We start from the raw sequence: 22,614 nt of genomic DNA on the forward strand, positions 1-22,614 counted from the left end.
TTATATTCATTAAACGAACACCGCTTCACGGCATTCTTTCCATGATAGACATCTGAACAGAAAACATTTTCAGCAAACCATGGCCAGTTATAGTTAATATATGACAACAGATTACGCCATGTAGCATATTCCCATCAAACTATTTGGACTGCAAATCTCAACACACATCCCAACTGTTTGTTTGCTCTCCAAAAGCCAAAGATACTCAAAGCAGACCAAGTGGATAAGTGACTTACAGCGAGACACATTTCTGATTACAGATGCAGCTGGGTTTTTATCGTTAAATGCTCAACAACACTTTAGAGCGCAACGAAGCCCGTGGTCGTCTTGAAAGGGCACAAACGCAAGCAGACGTTCATCAGGGCTTTAACACTATCACACTGTAATCTGTCTGGGATTCCACCTGTGTTAACACAGCTAAAAATGTAGAAAGCAAACACTCCAACAACACCACGTGAATGTGTCAATATATTAACCGCGCAATAAACAACCTATTCAATTCCAGGGATTTGCATGAGAAATGGGAGTATTAACGCAGAAGGATGTGTGTAGTCATTCAAAGTGTGAGTTGATGGCAGAGGGAAGGCTTTCAAAAGCCCTACCCAGAGAGAGGGTAGTGCGAGCCCTGCTGTGGTAGAGACTAACACTGCCTCAGTGTTGGCATATCACTGAACACAATGGCCTAGATTAGCAAAGTGTCAGTACTGAGCTGAAATAAGCTAATTGCTTAATTAGCTGACCCAATTCGATAAGCCTCTTCTAACATATTAACGCTAGCTATGTAACAAATGGCTTGAATTCATGTAAAAAGTGTGGGTTTAATTACAACCGTGAGTGTGAAAAGCTAAATGAGACGGCCGGCATGGTATGAATGTTATTGTTTCGGAGACTATTAACATCCATATATTTGTAAGCAGAAGAATGGCACGACTGTGACAGACTTATTGGCTCCGAAAGTATGAAATGGAAACGTGATACTAAACCTTTTGTTTGTTTCTTCCATTCGGGCTTTGTAGCAAAAAAGACCTGCTTGTTATTGACAGCTTGCTTGAAACAATTATGGAGCGTATCGGTGAAAGTGATGTCAGTGAGCTGTTGGAAATAGAAAAGTCGGGTTAAAGGTAAAACCATTTTCTCATTAGTCTGAACGATGAGTGGGACAGATTAATTTACATTTTCCCCTGACATATTTTACATACACAATCTTTCGCTTAGCACTGGGACTTATGGGCAATAGAGCTCTATTTGTATAAGATGAAGTCATTTATATGCTAATTCATTGGAATGTAGACCTTCCAGATTCATGTTTACCTATTAGTGCATAGATGCGAAAGGACATTAGGATATTGGAAATGGAAGGGGGGGGGGAGTGAAGCTGTGGGCAACAAAGTATTAGCACACTGTTTCCTTCTATTAATCTCATATTATGAGCCATTTCTGTTTTATTTAAGCAGCACCCAAGAGCCAAGCTCGGAGGCATACGGTAAATGACCATTTTCATCAACTGACTTTGAGGAACACTTGGTGGCAAAGTCAAAAATATGCACAGCGAGCAAGACACAGCAGCCTAAAAAGCCCCAAATGCTTCAGCTGCTTTATATACAGTAGTTTAAAATGTGCACTCAATAGGTTTTCTCATTAAAACAAGTTTTACTCCTAAAGAAAACTTTTTTCTTTTTTTTCATTAAAAGATGAATATCAATCATATTAGTAGCCAAAAAAGTTTTTGGTTTTACATGGAGTGGGTCCTCTAATAGGGGCTGCCATGTTGAAATCACATGACCAGCTAAATACTATTTTAGCTAGTCAGGAACAGTTTTGCACAGAGTGAAAATAAAATAAATAAGTGTATGACACTGGTATTTAATGTATTGCATAGTGTTATTTTATTATTTATATGGCACTATAGATTTTTTTTTTTATATATATATTTTGGACTAGCTTTTATTTTTAGTTTCGGTTTTCATTTTATATTTGTGTTTATGCACATCATTTCTGTAATTATCCGTTTTCTTACAATATTTTAATTTAGTTTTCAGTTTTAGTACTTATTTCATGTAATATATTTTAGGGTTAACCTTAACCCTTAGTTTCAGTACAAACACTTTAAGACAAGATCTCATTTGTTAACATTAATGCTACCTAACAGTCAGCATTTATTTATTTATTTATTTTTTTTACATTTAATGCTAATTAATAATTTAATCATTTTAGTTTACATTGCAGTAATGTTAATGCTTAATGCATTAGTTAATTTTGAAATTACCATTAACTAAGCATAATAAATGCTGTAGAAGTACTGTTAATGTTTAATTCATGTTAACTAACATTAATGAATAATGCTTTGTAAAGTGTTTCCATTTTAGTTAACAATAACACTGATAACACTTCACCCACCCCTCCAAGATCTCCCTTAAAGTTGATCAGCCAAAACACAAAAGATTGCCATTGTGTTTATTTTAGAATATTTCAGCCCACACAATCAATTAGGCAACATACACAGCCTAAAATCCAGAAAATGAAGGAGTGGGTTGTCTATGCCAGAAAAACAGCATTCGGCCCCGTGCCGGAGAGGTGTGACAGATCATGTTACAAGCAAGGCTAAATGCTAATGTAATTCCACATGAGCCAGGTTTAAAGAGATCCAATCGACCATTCCTGATACCCAGTGTCTAAGATGATGACGGTCCTCCTCTCACTGTCTCCTTAATTCACCAAAATTGCCACTTAGAGCCGCTCCAAGATGTGCGTTTCATCTCCAAGCTTCCTCTGGTCTCTGCTAGTCAGTTCATTTTTACTTCCTCCAAGAGTGCTAGCACTTCATTAACCTTGCCAGGCTCAAGATAAGAGAGGTAGAGAATCAAAAGCAGCCAGTCAACAGAGAGAAAAGACAGCACAGTCCCCACCACACAGCGGCCATCAAACAGACATAAGCATGACCACACACACACACACACACACACACACACACACACACACAGTATCCCATGCAAAACACTCAATGGTCTCTCTTTAGCATATCAGGGCTGCTTGTGAGTCTATCATTATTAGCACCAGACAGACACAAACACACACACACTTCAATGTGAAATGTTAACCCTAGAATACATTGGAAAATCGGGTGTGGTTTTTCAAATACAACAGCAAAATTTTCAATGGATTTTATTTATAAAATATGCATATAGCTTCTACTGTATGTGATCCTTTGGCACTGCCAAGCAAAATAAACAAATACTCTCAGTAAGAAATATTTATTCTTAGTTTTGTTGCTAATTTGGATTTTTTCTGAATATGTACATAAAAACGCATACACACTCCATGGACTACTCAATTTGTGAATCAATGCCCCTTAAATTAATGTACTGGTAAAGCAGTTAATTTCTTAACTTTAGTACTGTCAAAATGTAGTAATCACAACAAAAATAAAAGTCTGCTTACATATACACATATACATACACACACACATAGACACATACACATAGACACATATACGTATGTGTACTGTTTATATTTATATGTACATATAAATGCACACACATTTAAGAAATACATAGAATATATATTTATATATAATATAAATCATACATAAATATGTATATACATATAAATATTTCTTAAATATATGCATGTATGTGTATACATATAAATGTGTACACAAACAACACACATCATGTAAACAAACATATTTTGGATGCGATTAATCGATTTGACAGCCCTACTTAATTTATACATTTGCTTTTGTAAAAATCTAATTCAACAATCCCACAACCTCCACTAACAAATCTCTGTGACTGCATCCATGCAGACCATTAATTTTCATAAGATGTAAAAGGACTCATTTCATGCAGGATTTTTCCCCTATGAACTGATGTTCCTAAAAAAAAAAATGGGTGTTTGTAAAATAAAAAGTAGTTTGAAAAAAGAACATTTGTGCAGTATTGAAAAGCCACCTGGTAGCAGAATGCAATGTTACGAAGTAAAACCACCAGACTTTAAGTTTGTGCCTACCAAATTTATACACCTAAAGCATTGATGTGTGAATAAAATTCTCTTACTTCTAACACAGCATGTTCACCATTAATCTCTCCCCTTATTTTCCTATGAAGAGGACAAAATTATTTTTTCTTGGGAGGGAACTTTAAATCCCTGTCTGGGTTCAGTTAAAAGGCTTAAAATGTCACTAAATGACAAATTAGAAGCTTCCTCTAGCGTTTTAAGACGAGATGTTGTGGCATCTGAAAGTTACCTGGAAATGAGGTTAACGCGCAGTGAGTGTTGTGGTTATTAAAAACGTCAACAGTCTCATTACCCATCACAGATCTTGCCATGAGATCAACAGCAATTCAATTGTATAGCATCAAAGCATTTGTTCACCGCAAAGTGTCACAGGAAAGAGCTCCCATGCTGAGAATTTCAGCTTAATACATTTCAATGGATTCCAGCTGCTTACTGGAAAGCTAAAAATATTCATTTGAAATTCTTAGAAAAAATAAATAAACAAGCAGCAGGGCCTTAACAGGCCCACATCAAAATTTAGACGCTGAACATGTTCTTGCATTTGCAGAACATGTGATACAAGATGAAATGACACTTTTTCTGTTCAGTGCAGCGCTGTGATATCTCTGTCAGGAGTTGTGTGCCAATGCAGGACATCTAGTGAGCCAGCTCAGATTGTGGGTGAAAAGAGACTTTGGCATTTGTGAAGAGTTTCCATATGTATCACTTCTGTTGTGGGGCCTGTTCCACTGATCCACAAAACCAGCCGAAAGGATAAAGCGGCGAGTCTCTGTGCCAGTGTAAGGAGCAGGAGCTCTTGCGAACGTGTAAAGAAGGAAAAGTTGCCTTGCCTCTGAGCAGAGTCGGGCAAAATCCTGCATTGCTGCTGATAACATGCTTGGATTAGGGATGTTTAAGGGAAGGGAAAATTATTCATTTGAGATGGAAGAAAAGCTGCACTTGTCAAATCTTCTAGTCATGCACTTTCCATCTCATTCCCAGTAGCCAGCGTGCATATTTTCCCCTCAATGCAAATGTACGCACAGTGAAATTGTGAGCACATTACCCCCTCTCTTTAAATACACCAAATGACACAGAGACTAAATGTTTTTTTCTCTGTGAAAAATAATTTCGAGGTGGGTAACTGGAGTTTACTGTGTGATCAGAAGTACGGCTTTTTATAGACATTTACTAAACGAAACCCTTAAATTGGGAGGGTTGGGTACACCAGTGGAAATCAGGGCCGGGACCCACTAGAGGGCCTCAGCACACAACAAAATGGCTTAGAGTATTATTTTGACTTCTTAAAACACTAAGCTTTAAAATTATCTACAAATCAACATGTAAGCTCATGTACTTTTTATTTTAATTAATTCACTTAACTCATTTCTAATTTATGAACCAGGATTCCCCAGGATGTCTTGGAAAACTGGGATATGAAATTAATTTTAAAAGTATGGTTTTTAGACCTGGAAAAGTCAGAAAAATTAATTCAAATTTAGAAGTTATGGATTTTTTTTTTTTACAATGAATTTTTTTCAGTAAAACTTTACAATTAGTTCCAATTCAATTTTAGTTAATGCATTAATAATCAACAATACATTAGTTACAGTATTTATTAATCTTTGTTAACATTGAATAAAAATACAACTGTTCATGTCAGCTTGGGTCTATTAAATATCAACAGATGCAACTTTTAATTTTTATAATGTATTAAATGCTGAAATTACCATTAAGATTATTAAATACTTTTAGAAGCATTTTGTTAATTCAGCTAATGCTTTAACAAAGCTTAATGTTAAGAAAAAGAACCTTATCGTAAATTGTTACCAATTCTTCTAGGTATGCCAAGCTCTAAAATAATTTTATTGGGGATTTTTTAAATTTTTTTATATGTGAGTTAAATAATTTAAACGCAATTGCAAATGACTAGAAAAAAATCATTGGTATTAAAGAGTGTAAATCACAAAGAATTCAGGTACCACAAACTCTGGACTTACAGAATTTAATGTATATTTATTAAATTATTTTAATACATAGCCATTCTTACTATATGTAAATAATAATAATAAAAAAAGTTTGATAATGAGCCTTGCCCTTGAGGGGGCCTTCAAGTCAAAAAAAAAAAAGGTTGAGAAGCACTGCTCTAGATCAAACTAAGCCATCCAAGCAGGGCCAGCATTTAGAGCGCAATTACTAATTCCAAATCTTTCCTGAGGCCGGATGCTACACTGGATATATCAGCTCCCCTACACAAATATTATGATCCGTCTGATGAGAGCCAGGGCTCCAGTCTGGATGGCTAATAAATTAGAAGCACGCTTCTCGTTTACTCATCAGAGCTAATGAGGCTGATAAAATTACCTTGAGGATCATAATTACAGGCTAGTGGCAGAAGCACTAGCACCATATCTGCAACACTTGCGCACACACAGGAAGAGAACAAACAGCTCAGCGCAGTGGCCGCCACTGGACAAGCAGAGTTTGACCTTTAAAATAAACTGTACGCCAGATAAGTGTGTAATGTATGCTTTTAATTAAACAATTAAACCACGTTGCATTACACTGAAAGCATGCGATGCCACCCATGTGCATCGCATTAGCGCAATTTCCACCAAAAAAAAACACACACAAAAACGCTGAAGTACACTCCATTTTCAAATCCATTTTCTGTTAGTGACCTGCGCTTAGGTGGCCTTGATCAAGCAAATATGCAAATGCCATTCAGTTATGCACCGAAAGAGAGCCAAGCGCGCGCATGCGTGAGGTTAGCGAGGGTGCATTTGAGCTGGCGGACAGGTTTTGAAATATCAGGCTGGTGACAAACAAGTCGAACCCCAGCATCCTCTATCCCATCAATTTCATCAGACGGCTCATATACATTAAGCACTTGATCAGTAATGGCATCTTTTGATGGACACGGGCGGCGTGGACGCCAGAGAATTTCATTTCATCAGCCATTCACAGGACGAATTGTTTTACTTATGAATATTAATGTCCGCCTAATTTGAGGCTGTTGTTAATGCTTGTCGCTAGGAGCTTGGCAAATCAGGTCCCATTCCTGTTAAAACCATGTATTAGACACCCCCCTGACACTAAGCCCTCGCCTTTGATTCTTAATTGCAGGAGTGCGAGCATTTGCAGGAGATGGGGCGCAAAGCTTTAATTAACTCTAATATCACACGTATTCAGTCTCGACTGTCACCCGCATCACGCGTGGCATTCTGCACCAATATCCTCCTCGGCTCTTCTCAGCTAGAGAGAGACTGTGTTCCGAGTTCATGATCACAATTTCATGCATCTTAAATTGGGGATGGATGGCCTGTAAGCAGTGGTATGAAATTAAATGTGAGTAAATTATCTTAACGCATTTTACTAAAACCCATATTAAATGATGGCTGAATAAACGGACGTTTTACAGCATGAGCAATGATAGGGACAACAATTACGGTTTGCTGCGGAGAGCATGGTGTCGTTTTAATTCAGAACGAGAAGTAAACTGACTGGAAGTTTGGGATAAACCGGCCATTTTGGTTATTGTGACCATTTCATTTAACATTGTGGGAATCACAATTTAAAATGTAGGCATATGCAATTGAGAGAATGTGAGCATGAAGACAGCTGACATATATACAACTAAAATAAAGCTCTGAATTAGTTTGGGGTACAATAAGAAAGTTCATTAAGATTTATTAGAGACTCATTTTAAAAGTCAAATATACAATAAATAAGCACATCAATTTGTAAGCATCAACTTTTAAAACTTCTTAAAACATAAATTTTGTAGGTTTTTCAAACAGTTTAGTCATATTTAAACACCATGTAAAAGACATCTTTGGACAGACTATATTCCTCAGATAAGTTAAACGAGGTACACTTTTAATTGAACTAGGTTAGAGGACTTAAAAAGAGAATAAAACCGATAATCCAAGCTTTTCCAGCACACAAGACCAGCTGCCGTCTAATCTCCAGCTTGATTTAGCTTTCTCAGGAATATAAAATAAGAACAGGAAAACTCTGCCTGTGCAAATGCATGTGAGCTCATAGTGCCCCCTTCAGGTCACTGCAAGCACTGCATCAAGATCTCTAGATTTTGCAGTTCAATTATCATCATTTTCTTTTTAGGGGGTTAGGGTTAAATTAAGATGCTCCACAGATTCTTGGATCACAGTCAAGTAGCGTGCTTTAGCCAGGCCTTGGGCATCTGTTTGTTTATCTGCTAATACAAGTTACAGTTTATGTCTGAACAAGTAAGGAGGTTGAAGACACGAAAATAATAAATGTTTTGTGAACAATAATTATTCAAACTAGCCCACACATTTAAAGTAAAGGCACAAGCAGCATACAGCACCAATATGTTAACTATAAGCAAATTAATAGAACTAGTATTAGCTTAACCAAATAAGAAGTGAAAATAATAGAATAAAAGAAAAGTGTTTAAACAGAACATTATTTTGCGCCAAGAACTCAAACAAACTCACTTGATTGCCTGACAGATGTTATATTAATCCCACCTTGTTTTACACAAAAGACTACAGCAGAACATCTGGATTACTTCATTCCAGCCGCTCTCAAATTCACTATCCCAATGAGGCTTTTTTACTTCTCCGTCTAAATAACTTTGAGAAGGATGACTTGCGTTTGTTTTTAAACTTCTGAAGACCTGCATCAGGAAAAAAAAGAAAGTAGGTTAGAATGCCAAGTTAAAAATGTTCTCTGCTGCTTCAAGCTGAGTGTAGACTTGACAAGATTAAAATGGCAAGAGAACAAGTTCTCACCCAGCCTTCGCATCATCTCATTCAACTGTTGATCTTCTTCCTCCTCCTTAAAAGGTGACACATTAAGTTTCTCAAAGTGTTTCATGCAAGTGAAGATTAACAACATTTAAAAGCATGGCATTTGACATGGTGAGTGATGGATGGTGTGGTTTCCTCACCTTATCCTGTCCTCCTCCAGCCCTTCAACAATGGCGTTCCCGTCGCTCACTATCTTCATCAGTCTGTTCAACAGCACTGTTTCCCTATTCTTCTTATCCAGAGTCTTGACATGTTCTAATATCCAAATACACACACAATAAGGCTTCTCCTCAGGCTTTATAAAAAAAAAAAAAAAAAAAAAAAGTGTAAAATAATACCAAGTCTAAGCTATTACCGCCATTACATTTACCCTTTTTTATAGAACAGGCAGTGACATAGCGCAAAGTCGCAAACCCCCCACCCCGCATGTCCGAGACACCCCTCTGAGTGGGATGGGTTTGGCCTTTGTTACATCACAATATTGGAAATATTTCTGTTTTAAACCATGAAGGCTGATATTAAACAACATGCAAACTTTACACAAGAGTTATGCCTGTGAACATTTTAACCTCAGTCAATAATACAAAGTAAAAGAAAAAAATTTAAATAAAAAAAGTAAAAACTGAAGGCACTTTCGGCATATGCTCCAGTAATGTCGCATACTCTCTCAGAGATGACGAGACAAATCTACTTCATCATATGTTGATAACGGCATATAACGGTCTTAATATTTCTCTTGCTACCTGTACATAGTGAAAAAAAAACAAAAAAACAAGAGAAATGTATTTCTCTGTCGGTGCTTGAAATAAAGCTGCTCGTAATTTTTATTGATGACTGCAGTGTTAATTTTAATTACAGGCCTATAATTCATTGTATAAATTAATAAACCTGTTTTAAAAGACTTTTTAAAAAACATTTTCAATGAGGAGTAAACTAATAAACTAATCTTTTACTTTTTACATTTACTTTTACGACAGTAATGTGGTGATGTGCTATGAAATTATTGCATGGCAAGTTAATTGTAATTTAATAAAAAGTAACCTAAAAATAATAACAGGCCTAACAATAATAAGAATGTAACAGGCCTACATTAATTGGAAATGCCAAATCCTCTGAATATTGCAAATATTTGATGCTCATTACTGATGATTTGAAGCACAAGATCTAAGAATAAGCTTAAATTTATAATTGGTGCTAATTTCTAAATGCAGACTTACCATAGCAACCAACGAGTAAAGATAGACCCAACAAGGCAAAAAGAAAAAGCTTTAATTTATAATAATATATAATTATACATTTAAAAGTTATTTTTAAATATACATTAAAAAAAATCTTTAGACAAATTTAGAAAAAGGCAACATGATCACTGGAAGATTCTTCTCAAACCATTTCATTTTATAGACATTGTTCACTTTCCCTAAAACGACCTGTATATTTCTAATGGGGAAAAAGTAACAGTAGTTACCCTGTTTTTTTTTTGTTTTTTTTACCTGGTTTACTGATCAATCTCCTGAGCTCTTCTTCTACTCCAGGCTGTTGCTCCTCCAGATCATGTGTTCTTGCTCTGAAACTGATCGAGACTTCTGTAAGGACCAGTTTAAGAGTGAACGTCTAGGTACAACGGCTATTTTTCTCCATTACGTATTCTTGGTCAATATTAAGCATTCTGAAAACATTTGCATCCAGAAATAGCAGCTGGACAGAAGAGAAACTGAAAACATGGACTACTTACATGTACATCAACTCAGATTCCCTCAGTATGTAGCTTTGTTTTTTCCGAATCAGGTTAAACCAGTCCACCATCAAGGGATCCAACAGCAGGTCTCCATGACCCTCTGTAAAACAGTCCAATGTCACAAAGGACACCAAGGTCCTAACTGCACTGTTCACATCCAACCACATAAGACACACTCCACCTCGAGGCACAACTTAAAGTGCTCTGGAGATGGGCATCTCCAAATACTCACTTTCAACGTCTATTTGAGCTATGATTGAATTCTATTTGTCTCCTAATAGAGCACTGTAATGCGGTCTAAAAAAGCATGTTTTCCATTGACATTGCCTTGAGGCGGTACAAAAAACATACAAGTACAAACTTAATTTGATCAAGTAGTGGTTTCGGCTTTGGTGGGACCGAGAGGCAGTCAGGTATCTATGAAATCCCACCGGCTGCTAACAGCAGGACAGGTGACTGGAGCAGCGAGTCTGAAGATGATATTACCGCACCATGGTGACCTTGAAAAGAGCCAATCAAGTGCCCTTGCCCCATTCAGCTAGCAGCATCTCACTTCAGCCCACCGCCTCTTCTCCATTTCCATCCCAGCATCCCTCAGGAGGAGAGGAAGCTACCCCTGCGCCTCGCCTAATTTGGCCCTGGCAGCTGGAATCGAGAGCCCTTTATTGGCCACAGCCTTCCCCTAAAGGCTACATCGGAATTCCATCTCCCAAGTGGACGGGCTCAGCTAACAGGTTTGGAATGAGTGCGCGACTCCCAGAACTCAATGAACCACACACATATATGGAGCTGTTACATGCCATCTAAAACACACCAAATGGATCTCAAATTGTACCAAGAGGAACATCTGATGTCCCGACAAGCTTTTGTCCTAAACAACCTTGAGAAGAAAAAAAAAAAAAAAACCCTTCAGGACCTTCCAAATTCAATTCAGACTTAAACTTACAGAAATATGGAGTGCTACCATTACATTAACTACATCTAAATCTCAAACCTTCTTCATAAATGCGAAGTCTCCTCTCTAACTCCACTCCTTCGTTCTCCAGATTGTACAGCTTGTTCTCAATGTCCTGTAACTCTTTTGAGATCTGATCTGGTGCGATGTAGCAAGGCTTTATCTGAAAAGACAAACAATGTAAATGAAAACCATAGGCAGGAGATCTTTAAATTTAGAAAAGGACAGCATTCAACTTTTGCAATAACTTACAGTAGGCAACCTCGTTTCACACAGCAAGCCATTTTTAGATGAAATCTTTCCATTGTCGTAACCTAAAGTGATAAACACTTGTTTTAGTGTGAAAATCTGAAAGCTAAACGTGGACATCAAACATGCAAAAAAGGATTCAAATAAATAGTTCACCAAAAAATAAAAAATAAATCATAAATTCAACAGAGCTTAGGCAGATTGACCAAGCCTCTGTTTTCCATATAAGTAAACTGATTTACTAACTTAAACTGAAAATAAAAACAATAGTAAATTAAATAGTAGTAATAGTACTTAATCTTAAAGGAATAATGCTTGCATAATTATAGAACATGCTTACTTGACGTCGCCGACCCGCAGCGAGGTTGGTTCAGAGATAAAGGCTTGTGACAGGACTGAGAGGGCAAGGAACAGTCACGTTTAAAACCTACAGACAGAAGAAGAGTATGATCATCATAATCACAAATCTTACCATGCTACAACTGAAGAAGTGGCCTGGACTTACCCTGCACACCACAGGTCTCAACTGGACTGTTGCAGCAACAGCAGTTGTTCGTTATATTGGAGGCTGGATCATTTTGGGCCGTCAAACAATGGTCACTTTCGTTTTTTCCACAAGTCAACAGGACATCCTTGGCGTTATCAGGAGATCTATCAAAAGCAAAATAACCTTACTATACTGAAAACTGGTGGTGAAACAGTTAATTACAAAGAAATGGCAAGTAAGATTGAATTAAACATTTTTTTTTTAGTAGCAACCCAAAATAGCATTTTCTTGCAAAACACTACAATAATCTAGTTTATTTACAACTTCAAAATTTATTTTACTGTGTATGACTAAGTCTCATAAGCATAATTTTCAACAAACATACAGTAAGCAGGCCCTCACCTTATATACAGTAGATGCAAACAAAGCTAAAAACGATCATCTGAGGAACTCAAAGCTAGAGCACAGCGTTTCAGAGGGGGTTGGTTTAGGCGCAGCACTCCTTGGGACTGGTGAGGATTGGGGATAGAGTAAGAGGATGCACTCTGAGGCAGTCAAACACTATTGGGGAGGCAGGAGGCATCCGCCTGCTAGAGGATGGATACAGGAAACGCCCCACTGTCAGTACTCCAGCTCTGTCATTGCAGCTCACCCCCGAGTGACTCTGCCTGCTTCCCCTCGTGTGGATTAGAAAGCATTAGGGATAACTAGGCTGATCAAACTTACTTGAGTCTTGGTCCATTTGGAACTGCCTTTGGCTTTGATCTCCAGTCAGTTGGGGCTTCGCAGCTCTGAACATCTTTGGCTGAAGCCGAGAGAAGAGAAGAAAATTATGGCAAACAAAAAGCACAAGTCGCACAATATTAAATTATGCCATTTGAAGCCATGCTGTCAAATAGAAAGGTTAAAAATACTACAGGGAGGAAATCAGTTTTAAGATTCAATCTTATTCCTGTGGACTATATGAAAAACAATGGATGCTGGTCCGTGGCTTAATTTAACCTCTTTCCTGCCTATATTCTCATCTCCTATTTATTGCGTATGTTTATGGTAATATTTCCCATGCAACCTTTAGAAACCATTAAAAAAAAAAAGAACACAATCCATACAAGCAAAGGTCATCTGTGAGTGAACACCACCTTTGGCAGTAGAAAGTAGCAGGGATGGAGGTCTGTTGTGCTCCTTGCTGATGGCACTGAGGTAGAGGGATACTTTGGTGTTCATCCCGCTACTGCTGATAGCAGAGCTGGTCGAAGTGGCCTGACAGGAGCTCCTTCCTGTTGCATCTCGTCCATGTAACTCCTGCCTCCAGCCAGAGACTTCAGCAGAAGTGCATCTGATTTTTATCCTGGGAGAGATGGTAACAAATGTCACTTACATTCAGCATCCGCACTATGATCAAACATATGATAGATGCACCAGCTGTACTGAGGTACATTTCTGTTTAAATGTTTGGGACATTCAGAAAGGACCCATTACATCAATCAAGAGACAGCAAAACATAAAAAAAAAAAAAAAAAAAAAAAAAAACGCTTCTTTTGAATGTTCCACTCAAAGTATCCTGACTTAAAAAAAAAAAAAAAAAAAAAAGTTTCCACAAAGATATGAAGCAGCAAAACAGTTTTCAATATTAATAAGAAGTTTCTTGAGCAGCAAATCAGCATATTAGAATAATTTCTGAAGGATCATGTGACACTGAAGACTGGAGTAATGACTGCTAAAAATTAGGCTTTACAATCCCAGGAATAAACTACATTTTAAAATACACTCCAAAAGAAAAGTTATTTTAAATATTATTTGAACAATATTTGCACTTTTATACTGTAATTGTAGTGAATGAGACAACTTACCAACCCCAAACTTTTGAATAGCAGTGAACTATAGAAGGATATTTGCTTCCTCAAACATCCATTGAAGCTTTTTACAGCGTTTTTAATGTCTTGTGGACATTTTTCAATGAGTTAAGCAATATTTTACATTTGTAGTTTTTTAAAGTTGGCTAGACACATTTTTAACATCAACATAAGTATTATCACCTTCATAGTCTTTGTAATCATCACATTATAAAACAGTTTAACCTACAAATCACAAACTACAATTTTTTTTTTTTTAAGCAAAACATCATGATAGAATGCCATGTTAATAAATAACCATATTATAATCAGACTAAATGCTAGTCCCATTAACTAGTCATGCACTTTATACAGTTGTAGGAACTCTTGGTTTAAAAATGTAAAATGCATTAACTGAAGTGTTGTATTTGCCAAAATGTTATTAACCCTCTAAATATTTAAACCCTGTTGTTAACATTCTTATTTGCATAAGAACAGTACAGTGAGAAATCTTAAAACCAAAACACCAAGGATTAGCTTGGTGATTTTAAAATGATGTGGAGTTTACCATTTCTGGTGTGAAAAGCACTGATCAATAATAATATACTGTAAAGCATGACAGTAACGATTAGTAAGTCACTCACTGCCTCTGTGCTCCTGCGTCAGAATTAAGCGCATTGTTGTTATTTGTGTTTCCTTCAAATAGTTTTCCGTTTGCCAGTGCACTGGTTCTGTCTTTCTCCTCCATCTTCAGACGCGTGTTCTGACTGGTGCAGGACTCTGAGGGGCCTGACTGCTGTCTTGTGGTGGGCCGATGCTCTGCTGCTGGACCACAGGACTGGAAGAACTTCTGCCTGGCTTCCTGAGTCCTCTGAGCAGAGGCGGTCCACGACTGCGGAGCATGACTGAGCTCCACGGCTCTGGGCACAGCTTTGATGGGTGCAGATAGTACAGAGGTGTAGCGCTGTGAAGATGGCTGATCTCCACGGTCAGTTTTGGGTACCAAATCAGCAAGCGTAAAGCCACTGCTCTTACAAGGCTTAACAGTAGGCTTGAAGCTATTTTGGCCATGCTGGTGAATAGTGCAGACCAGTGAGTCAGCATCTGCTCCCAGTTTATATGCCCCAGATTTCAGAGTGCCATTGCATACACTACACCTAAATAAAATAAAAAATAAGGGAGGGGGGAATTGAAAAGTTATAGTTGCATTAATTGTTACATAGCAATAAAGTAACTAAACAGTGCAGTTACATCCCGAGGTTTAATAGTGATTGTTCCCATGCACCACCAATGAAGACTCACTTAAAGCAGCTCCGGTGGTAGAGTTTTCCATCCACCAGGTGTCTCTGGACCAGATGTACATGATTTCCACATACCACACATTCACTGTTCAACGTGCCAGTTTTATTTGAATTTTCCACCAAAACAGCTTTCTACAAAAGAACAGATAAGTGAAAGTAAATAAAAATATATATAAATTATAATAAGTGGAAAAAAACAAAATAAATATACAAATTAAATTAAAAAAAATTAAATAAAATAAGTTATAGATAAATTACATTTAAAATAATAAAATTTAAATTATAAAAGACAAATCTCTCTGCAGGCTAAAAATCAGTTTCAGAATCATGACTGAATCATTCTAAATTCACTTTTATAACTAGGATTAGACCAAATCACTTTGAAGCTGAATAATCAAGGGAAAGCCGAACTGACACCTTCTCAGCATCTCTGTGTGGTTGTGGAGATCTCGCTCCGAGTGGCGTGCCGGGCGCCTGCACACATTTTGGCCCTGGAGATTTCTGCCAGTCTGTGCCAGTCTGCCGAGCTGAAGTAGCTACAATGTGCTTCTCTGGAGCACTTTTCTGGATGTTAAGAGATGGAGGACGGTTGTCTCTGATATTTTTTGGCATTTCAGTTTGAGGAGGACGGTTCTCTGTGTTTGTTTTAAGATTGTGGTTTTTGGCAACCACAGGCTGATTCTTCTTCTCTGATGGCATCTCCTTTGAGTCCTCAGCATGTCGTTTGATACCTCCTACTCCCCCGACTGTGAAAATAAAGCCATTGAGAAGAAAGTCTAAGAAATATGAATACATTAGATAGGAGTCACACACTAACGTTATTTCAGCGGTATGCAGCAAGTATACTGTGCACACTATGCAAAGTTCATGCTGTCAAGAAATACTGTATCCCACTATGCAAAAAACAACAGCTTAACTCATTTCATCCAACTGCCCAAAGTTTAAATCAATCAATCAATCAATCATAATCGGGTGCCACTAGCAGAGTTAAATATGCGATGTAATGAGGTCTTGTGACTGTTTCACATACTGCATACTACAACTATGCTATTAAACAGTGTGTGGTATAGTACCATTACATTCTGAACATAGTACAGTATTTAAGTCCCTGCAAAAAAAAAGTGCTTTTTACTTCATAAGCACTCTGATGGTGGATAAATGCAGTCTTACTTGGTGAGCGGCCGCGGAAGTAATTATAGTATTGTGAGACATATGTGAGGATGCTGAGTCTGTCTGGGACAGACAAAGCCACCATGTCCTCTGCATCCAGAAGAGCAGGGATTCCCAGATGATCTTCAGCCACACGGAACGCCTGCAGCACATCACATGACACAAATCAGACATTAAGTTCACAGCTACAACACCACATAATAGGAGGATGAATCCCTACAGAAGAAAACAACAATTAGACACCCAAAAAGACAAGCACTCTGTGTTTATAACCACTGAACATGCTCATTCAACATGACCTCATACGATTTTTTTAGGCCACTGATATCATGCTGAGGAAACGTTTTTTTAGGGGAAAGGCACTTGGCCAATTAACTGTAAACACAGACAAGGCACAAAAAGGAAGACGGCAGAAATAGAATAGGCCAGTGAGCATCACAATCTGGCAACACATCAACACGGCCTGGGCAGGGAGTGCATAATGAATAGCACATTTCCTGTGCGCACAGCAGCCTGGGGACAGGGACAGAACAGGGGGATACCAGGGCATTGTTAAGGCCTGACCTAGACACACTCATTAAATTTTACAGGACAGCTGAGGAGGGGTGGTATATCCCCCACGATGCAGCAGCTGCAACTTCCTGCTTCTCTTTTCTGTTACATCACTGAGGGGCTGATAGTATGAAATAAGCAGTTCAGGTAAATATTGGCTGGGTTTAAACAGCACATTCGTGGAAGTACTGGCATTTAAATGCACAGTGTGGGGTTCAAATGCACAGATGTACTAACATTATAAAGACAGTAGTAGAACAGAGGTAAGTTAATCCTGACAGAGAGGATCAGGTGCCTGACTGTCACCCTTCTTTATAATGCATTAACTGGACAGAATCCACACAGCTCAGGTTCAAGTGCCACAGCCGAGTGCAGCCTACAGAAGTGGGGAGGGTTTGTAATAGATCTCGGAGTGTGTGGCTTATAATCTACAGTCTCTGAGGAAGCAATGTGAGGAAGAGCTCATCATTATGGAAAAAAAGTCCCAGTTGTGGAACGTCTTACCATTTCATTCTCATGGAAGCACTTCCTGACAGGGATGAGAAATAATTATGGGTCACAAGTCCTGGTCGGACAACATCCCTACCCTCAAACACAAATTAAATCTTTCATGTAAAGCTAACAGCTAATTGTTGATTCAGTTACTGAATAAAACTTTAGTAAAAAAATAAATAAATAGTAATAATAATAATAATACTAATAATAATACTAATAATAATAATAATAATAATAATAATAATAATAATAATTAAACTAACAATTAAAGGGATACTCCACCCCAAAATGAAAAATTTGTCATTAATCACTTACCCCCAGGTCGTTCCAAACCCGTAAAAGCTTAGTTCGTCTTCGAACACAATTTGAGATGTTTTGGATGAAAACAGGGAGGCTTGAGACTGTCCCATAGACTGCCAAATAAATAACAGTGTCAAGGTCCAGGAAAATATGAAAAGCATCGTCAGAATAGTCTACCTGCCATCAGTGGTTCAACCATGATGTTAAGAAGCGGCCAGAATACTTTTTATATGCGAAGAAAACAAAAATAACGACTTTATTCAACAATTCCTCTCCTCTTTGTCTCTCCACACCATTTTGGCAAATCTGAGCAGTACGCTCTTCTGTGTCAACCGCGCTGCGCCTATGAGTTGTTTGCTTTCAAACCAAAGCATAAATACACGTAAAAAAATGTATCCTTGTGGCGCGGCTGATACAAAAGAGTGTATGCTGCCTGCGTACTGCTCTACAAAAAGTATTCTCGTCGCTTCTTAACGTTACGGTTGAATCAATGATGGCAGGTGGACTATTCTGACGATGCTTTTCATACTTTTATGGACCTTGACACTGTTATTTATTTGGCAGTCTATGGGACAGTCTCAAGCCTCCAGGTTTTCATCCAAAATATCTTAAATTGTGTTCTGAAGATGAACAAATCTTTCACGGGTTTGGAATGACATTGGGGTAAGTGAATAATGACAAAATTTTCATTTTGGGATGGAGTAACCCTTAAAAAAAAAAAAAAAAATAACAACACATTTATATGTGACAATGCACCACTGCAGAAAAACTAACAGGAACTGACGACTGCCTATGACCAAATGATCAAAGCATAAGTGTGGAACCTTTAAAATGAATAAATACATATTTGAATCGATGTAGAGTGTGTAGCAATCAAAAGTGAAAAAAAAAATAAAAAGTGAAAAAGAGAACAAATAAAAGTGACATGACATACAGCTAAGTATGGTGACCCATACTCAGAATTCGTGCTCTGCATTTGACCCATCCAAAGTGCACACAAACAGCAGTGAACACACACACACACACCGTGAACACACACCCGGAGCACTGGGCAGCCATTTATGCTGCAGTGCCCGGGGAGCAGTTGGGGGTTCGGTGCCTTGCTCAAGGGCACCTCAGTCGTGGTATTGCCGGACTGACACTCGAACCCACAACCTTAGAGTTAGGAGTCAAACTCTCTAACCATTAGGTCATGACTTCCCCACAATCACTCACTGAAAAATAAAATAAATAAACTAAGCCCTGATAAATAAAATTGGATGGTTTAGGATAATATTCTTCCCTCTTACCCAAGTTCACAGAGTACAAGTCTGAAACTTCAGACGTTTCACTGCAAGACAATGCTTTTAGAAACTAAAGGATATCGTTATTGTGCCAAAAGCTATGACTGGAAAACTCGACCCATGAATAGGCCCTTTTACTGAGCAACAAGTCTCATTCATTTAAGAACTCCGCATAAAGGGATCACATGCATTTCACAAGCTGTGAGAAAAGGGATAGTTCACCCAAAAAATTTAATTACAGTTGAACCACTGATGTCATATGGACCATTTTAACAATGTCCTTACTACTTTTCTGGGCTTTGAACGTGTTAGCTCCTGTGCTCTCAATAAAAGGTCAGAAAGCTCTTGTATTTCATCAAAAATATTTTGGAACGACATGAGTGAGTAATCAATGACAGAATTTCCCTTTAACTATCCCTTTAAGCACTCTTACTCATATCAATAAGTGAGAAACAAAAATATATGTACATAAGGCTGGGTTACAAACAAACATCCAGCCAACTCGTCAAAAAAAAAAAAATACCCAACAACGAAGACCATTTAAAAGTGTGTACATTATTAAGTGCATGTAGCAAACACACATTTGTACAGGATACAGCTAAAACTGACTGCAAAACACACATCATGGGTCACTCTGCAGCAGCACTGTCATAGCTTCCTATGATCAAAGCCAAACAGAATAACTTACCAAGTGATTGTTGTGATACACATCGTCTTTGGAGAGAGATTCAAAATTTCTGAAAGAAAACAAGGACATGAGTCACCAGACAGACAGAGAGAAACCCTGAGAAGTGTTACAATACAATGCTAAAGGTAAATTAAGCTAAATAAAGTTGAATAAAAAGGTGTTATCTGCATCAAATTAAACAATATATTGTGATAGTTTTTAAAGGCCACAAATTCTACAATATTAAATTTAACATAACCGGGTCTAAAAAAAAGAGGCTGAGAATGAATAAATAGTGAGTGCATACGGGCAGGTGTCCCAAGATTTCAGAATACAAATGCAAATGTATATCATGTGATTTGAATTGATAAATGAATGTGTAAATCTTAGGTGCTATGATTAGTCACTATTTTCAGCAATAAAAAAAAAAAAATTCCTTCACTAGTTCATTTATAATAGTCCTGTAATGTGGCATACAAATGTTCCATGTAGTCTCTATAAAGTAAAAAAAAAAAAAAAAAAAAAAAAAAACTTTGTACGCATAATAAAATCAATTAAACAATTTTAGATGGAAACAGAGCATGTCATATTGCAGGATGTCAACCAGCTGTCATAATTCTATTGCAGTATAATGGACTTACAGTGACTTTAGTAACAGTTCTTAAAAACTAACATTCATGTGTAATTTTACTCACTTAATCTGTAAACAAAGTTCAGAACTTTTCCTTCCATTTTGCAACCGGTTTCAACAAGTTCACTACTACAGAAGTCATTGGACAAACTCTAAATAAGCATCAAAACACATGAATTTATGTCTGGTCACATAACATACACATGTTTCACATCCCATTTAAAACTTTAATATCTTTGAACTACATACTTTTATCCTCATAAAGACAAAGTTTGATACTTTACCCTCATCTCAAAAAGTCATGTGTATTCTAATCAGTGAAAACGTTTAAATAAACGAGTCTCACATGAGGTCCGGTCTGAACTTGTGTATGAGAGCGCAGAAGGCCAGTCCGTCTCTGAAAGATGTGCTCATGTTGCTGATGCTCACATCTCTGTATCCCTCGCACTGAACCTTACACCACTGCTGAAGCGCCTTGATCGCCGCCATCCTCGCCAGAACGCACGGCAGATAGAGTCTATTAAATGACAGAGAAAGAGAAACGTCGTTTGTTCGAGGAAACAACGGAGCTTGGAAATAAAAGACTGTGGAGACACTGAGGGAAATCCCAATGAAAGAGAGCAAAAACTGTAATCCGCGTCTCCTCAGAGCTCTTCACGTCAGCAGAGTGACTACAGCACCTGTGGAACAGAGGAAATGAAGGGGGAGGAGCCTCAAATCATCAATAATTAAACGCTAATTGCTTTATTTATTTATTTATTTTATTTGTTATGGAGTCTGTTTCGCTCGTTATTATATCTGTGTAATATGGCAAGCATGTCCTTAAAAAAAGACTTGTGGAATGTGACGAAATTAAGGCCTACCTTAGCAATTGTTATGCAGTGCATTTTATGCAACCTATGTCTTAAACATAGGCATACTGGATAAAATATTAAACAGATTTGTAAGGATAGAAATTATTTTGTCATAAAAGCAGACTTAGGTTAACATGTGGTAGAAAATTTTAACATTAAAAAAAAAAAACTATAAATATATATAGTGAAAGAAAGTGTTTGAATTTTTATGTAGGTTTTATGTACTAATGTAGAAGGTTGCTCCAAGTTTTGTGTCTATTTCAATCCTTAAAGCAGCTGGGAAATATAAGAAATGCCTTTAAACTCTCTAAATTACTTGCAGTATATATTAATCAACATTTTAATCAAATTTGTTAGAATTTATATTTATTAGATAGGTCAAAAGGTTAAAAGTATTTAAATGAATTTCAGGTTGACACCATCTAAGAAAACTTGCTATCCCTCAATGAGCAATAACTTTAACTCTTTATTCTGTCCTATTAGGTTCTATATAGTAAGTAATATAATTCTATATTACAAGTAATAAAGTTTCATTGCCTCAACTCGACCAGATTATATATCTGAAATTCTGGTGTGTGCTTTATAAAAATACTTCCTTAAAGAAACACATTCATTTGTTCAAGTACATTGCTCATGAGGTACTTCATAACAAGAATGACCCATATTTTTATGACACAGGTGGTTTAAACGTGCAATATGTTTATGAAGAAACCACAGGGGGCTGCAGAGGATGTTTACAACCATCAGCATAAATCAGTTAAAATTATTGCTGCCTGAATATGAATGTTTACAACGGCCTCTTAACAAGGTCAGACTGCCCATCTCATTTGCACAGGCGAATATAAACCCTGGGAAAAAAACAAATACAAAAAAAACCTTTAACAATAATAAAACAGACATATATTGCTTTAAATTGTCTAACCCTTCCTTATTAAACATAATACCTACAATGAACATTATAAGACTACCAGTGTATAATCGTAGTGTAGACAGAAATACCATCACCGTTCAGCTGTCCTAAGGTAGAGAGAGATTGTTTTCAGTGTAATCCACCTCCTCTGATGGTTTTAGGTTTGATTTAGCTAACCCACGGTGAGCATCTCAAGTTGTGGATGGGTGCAGAATCAATAGGATTATTTATAGCTTGACACCAGACTTCAGAAAGACAGAAACCTGAGTATGATGAAGCTGTGAGATTCTGAGCTACTCGTTACACATTAAATCCTCTCCCAGATTTCTCATGCACAATATTCCCATAGACTTCAATACTGTTGGTGTATGAGAGTAAAGACTGTTCTGATCAAACAGACC

The 22,614-nt window shown here is 37.3% G+C and overlaps 1 protein-coding gene across 5 annotated transcripts; it reads right to left on the reverse strand.

The window, feature by feature from the left end:
- Positions 1 to 7,624: 7,624 nt before the first annotated feature.
- LOC109055754 (MICAL-like protein 2) lies at positions 7,625 to 21,135 on the reverse strand. Of its 5 annotated transcripts, none has more exons than XM_042720986.1 (18): positions 20,796 to 21,135; positions 19,840 to 19,888; positions 16,522 to 16,663; positions 15,769 to 16,097; positions 15,353 to 15,483; positions 14,695 to 15,201; positions 13,358 to 13,566; positions 12,945 to 13,023; positions 12,237 to 12,382; positions 12,072 to 12,158; positions 11,735 to 11,796; positions 11,522 to 11,645; positions 11,363 to 11,407; positions 10,525 to 10,627; positions 10,283 to 10,362; positions 8,933 to 9,047; positions 8,775 to 8,821; positions 7,625 to 8,659 (listed from the first exon to the last, which is right to left on the reverse strand). In XM_042720986.1, exons 1-18 carry the CDS (start codon positions 20,936 to 20,938, stop codon positions 8,577 to 8,579), a joined length of 2,481 nt encoding a protein of 826 aa, XP_042576920.1. In that variant the 5' UTR covers positions 20,939 to 21,135; the 3' UTR covers positions 7,625 to 8,576. The 5 variants fall into 5 exon arrangements, with proteins under 5 accessions (XP_042576920.1, XP_042576915.1, XP_042576909.1 ...); XM_042720981.1 differs by having other exon boundaries at positions 7,626 to 8,659; positions 10,283 to 10,356; positions 14,695 to 15,207; positions 20,796 to 21,134; XM_042720975.1 differs by having other exon boundaries at positions 7,626 to 8,659; positions 14,695 to 15,207; positions 20,796 to 21,134.
- Positions 21,136 to 22,614: the final 1,479 nt, after the last annotated feature.

The sequence above is a fragment of the Cyprinus carpio genome, chromosome A3, assembly GCF_018340385.1.
Source record: "Cyprinus carpio isolate SPL01 chromosome A3, ASM1834038v1, whole genome shotgun sequence".
Taxonomy (NCBI): domain Eukaryota; kingdom Metazoa; phylum Chordata; class Actinopteri; order Cypriniformes; family Cyprinidae; genus Cyprinus; species Cyprinus carpio.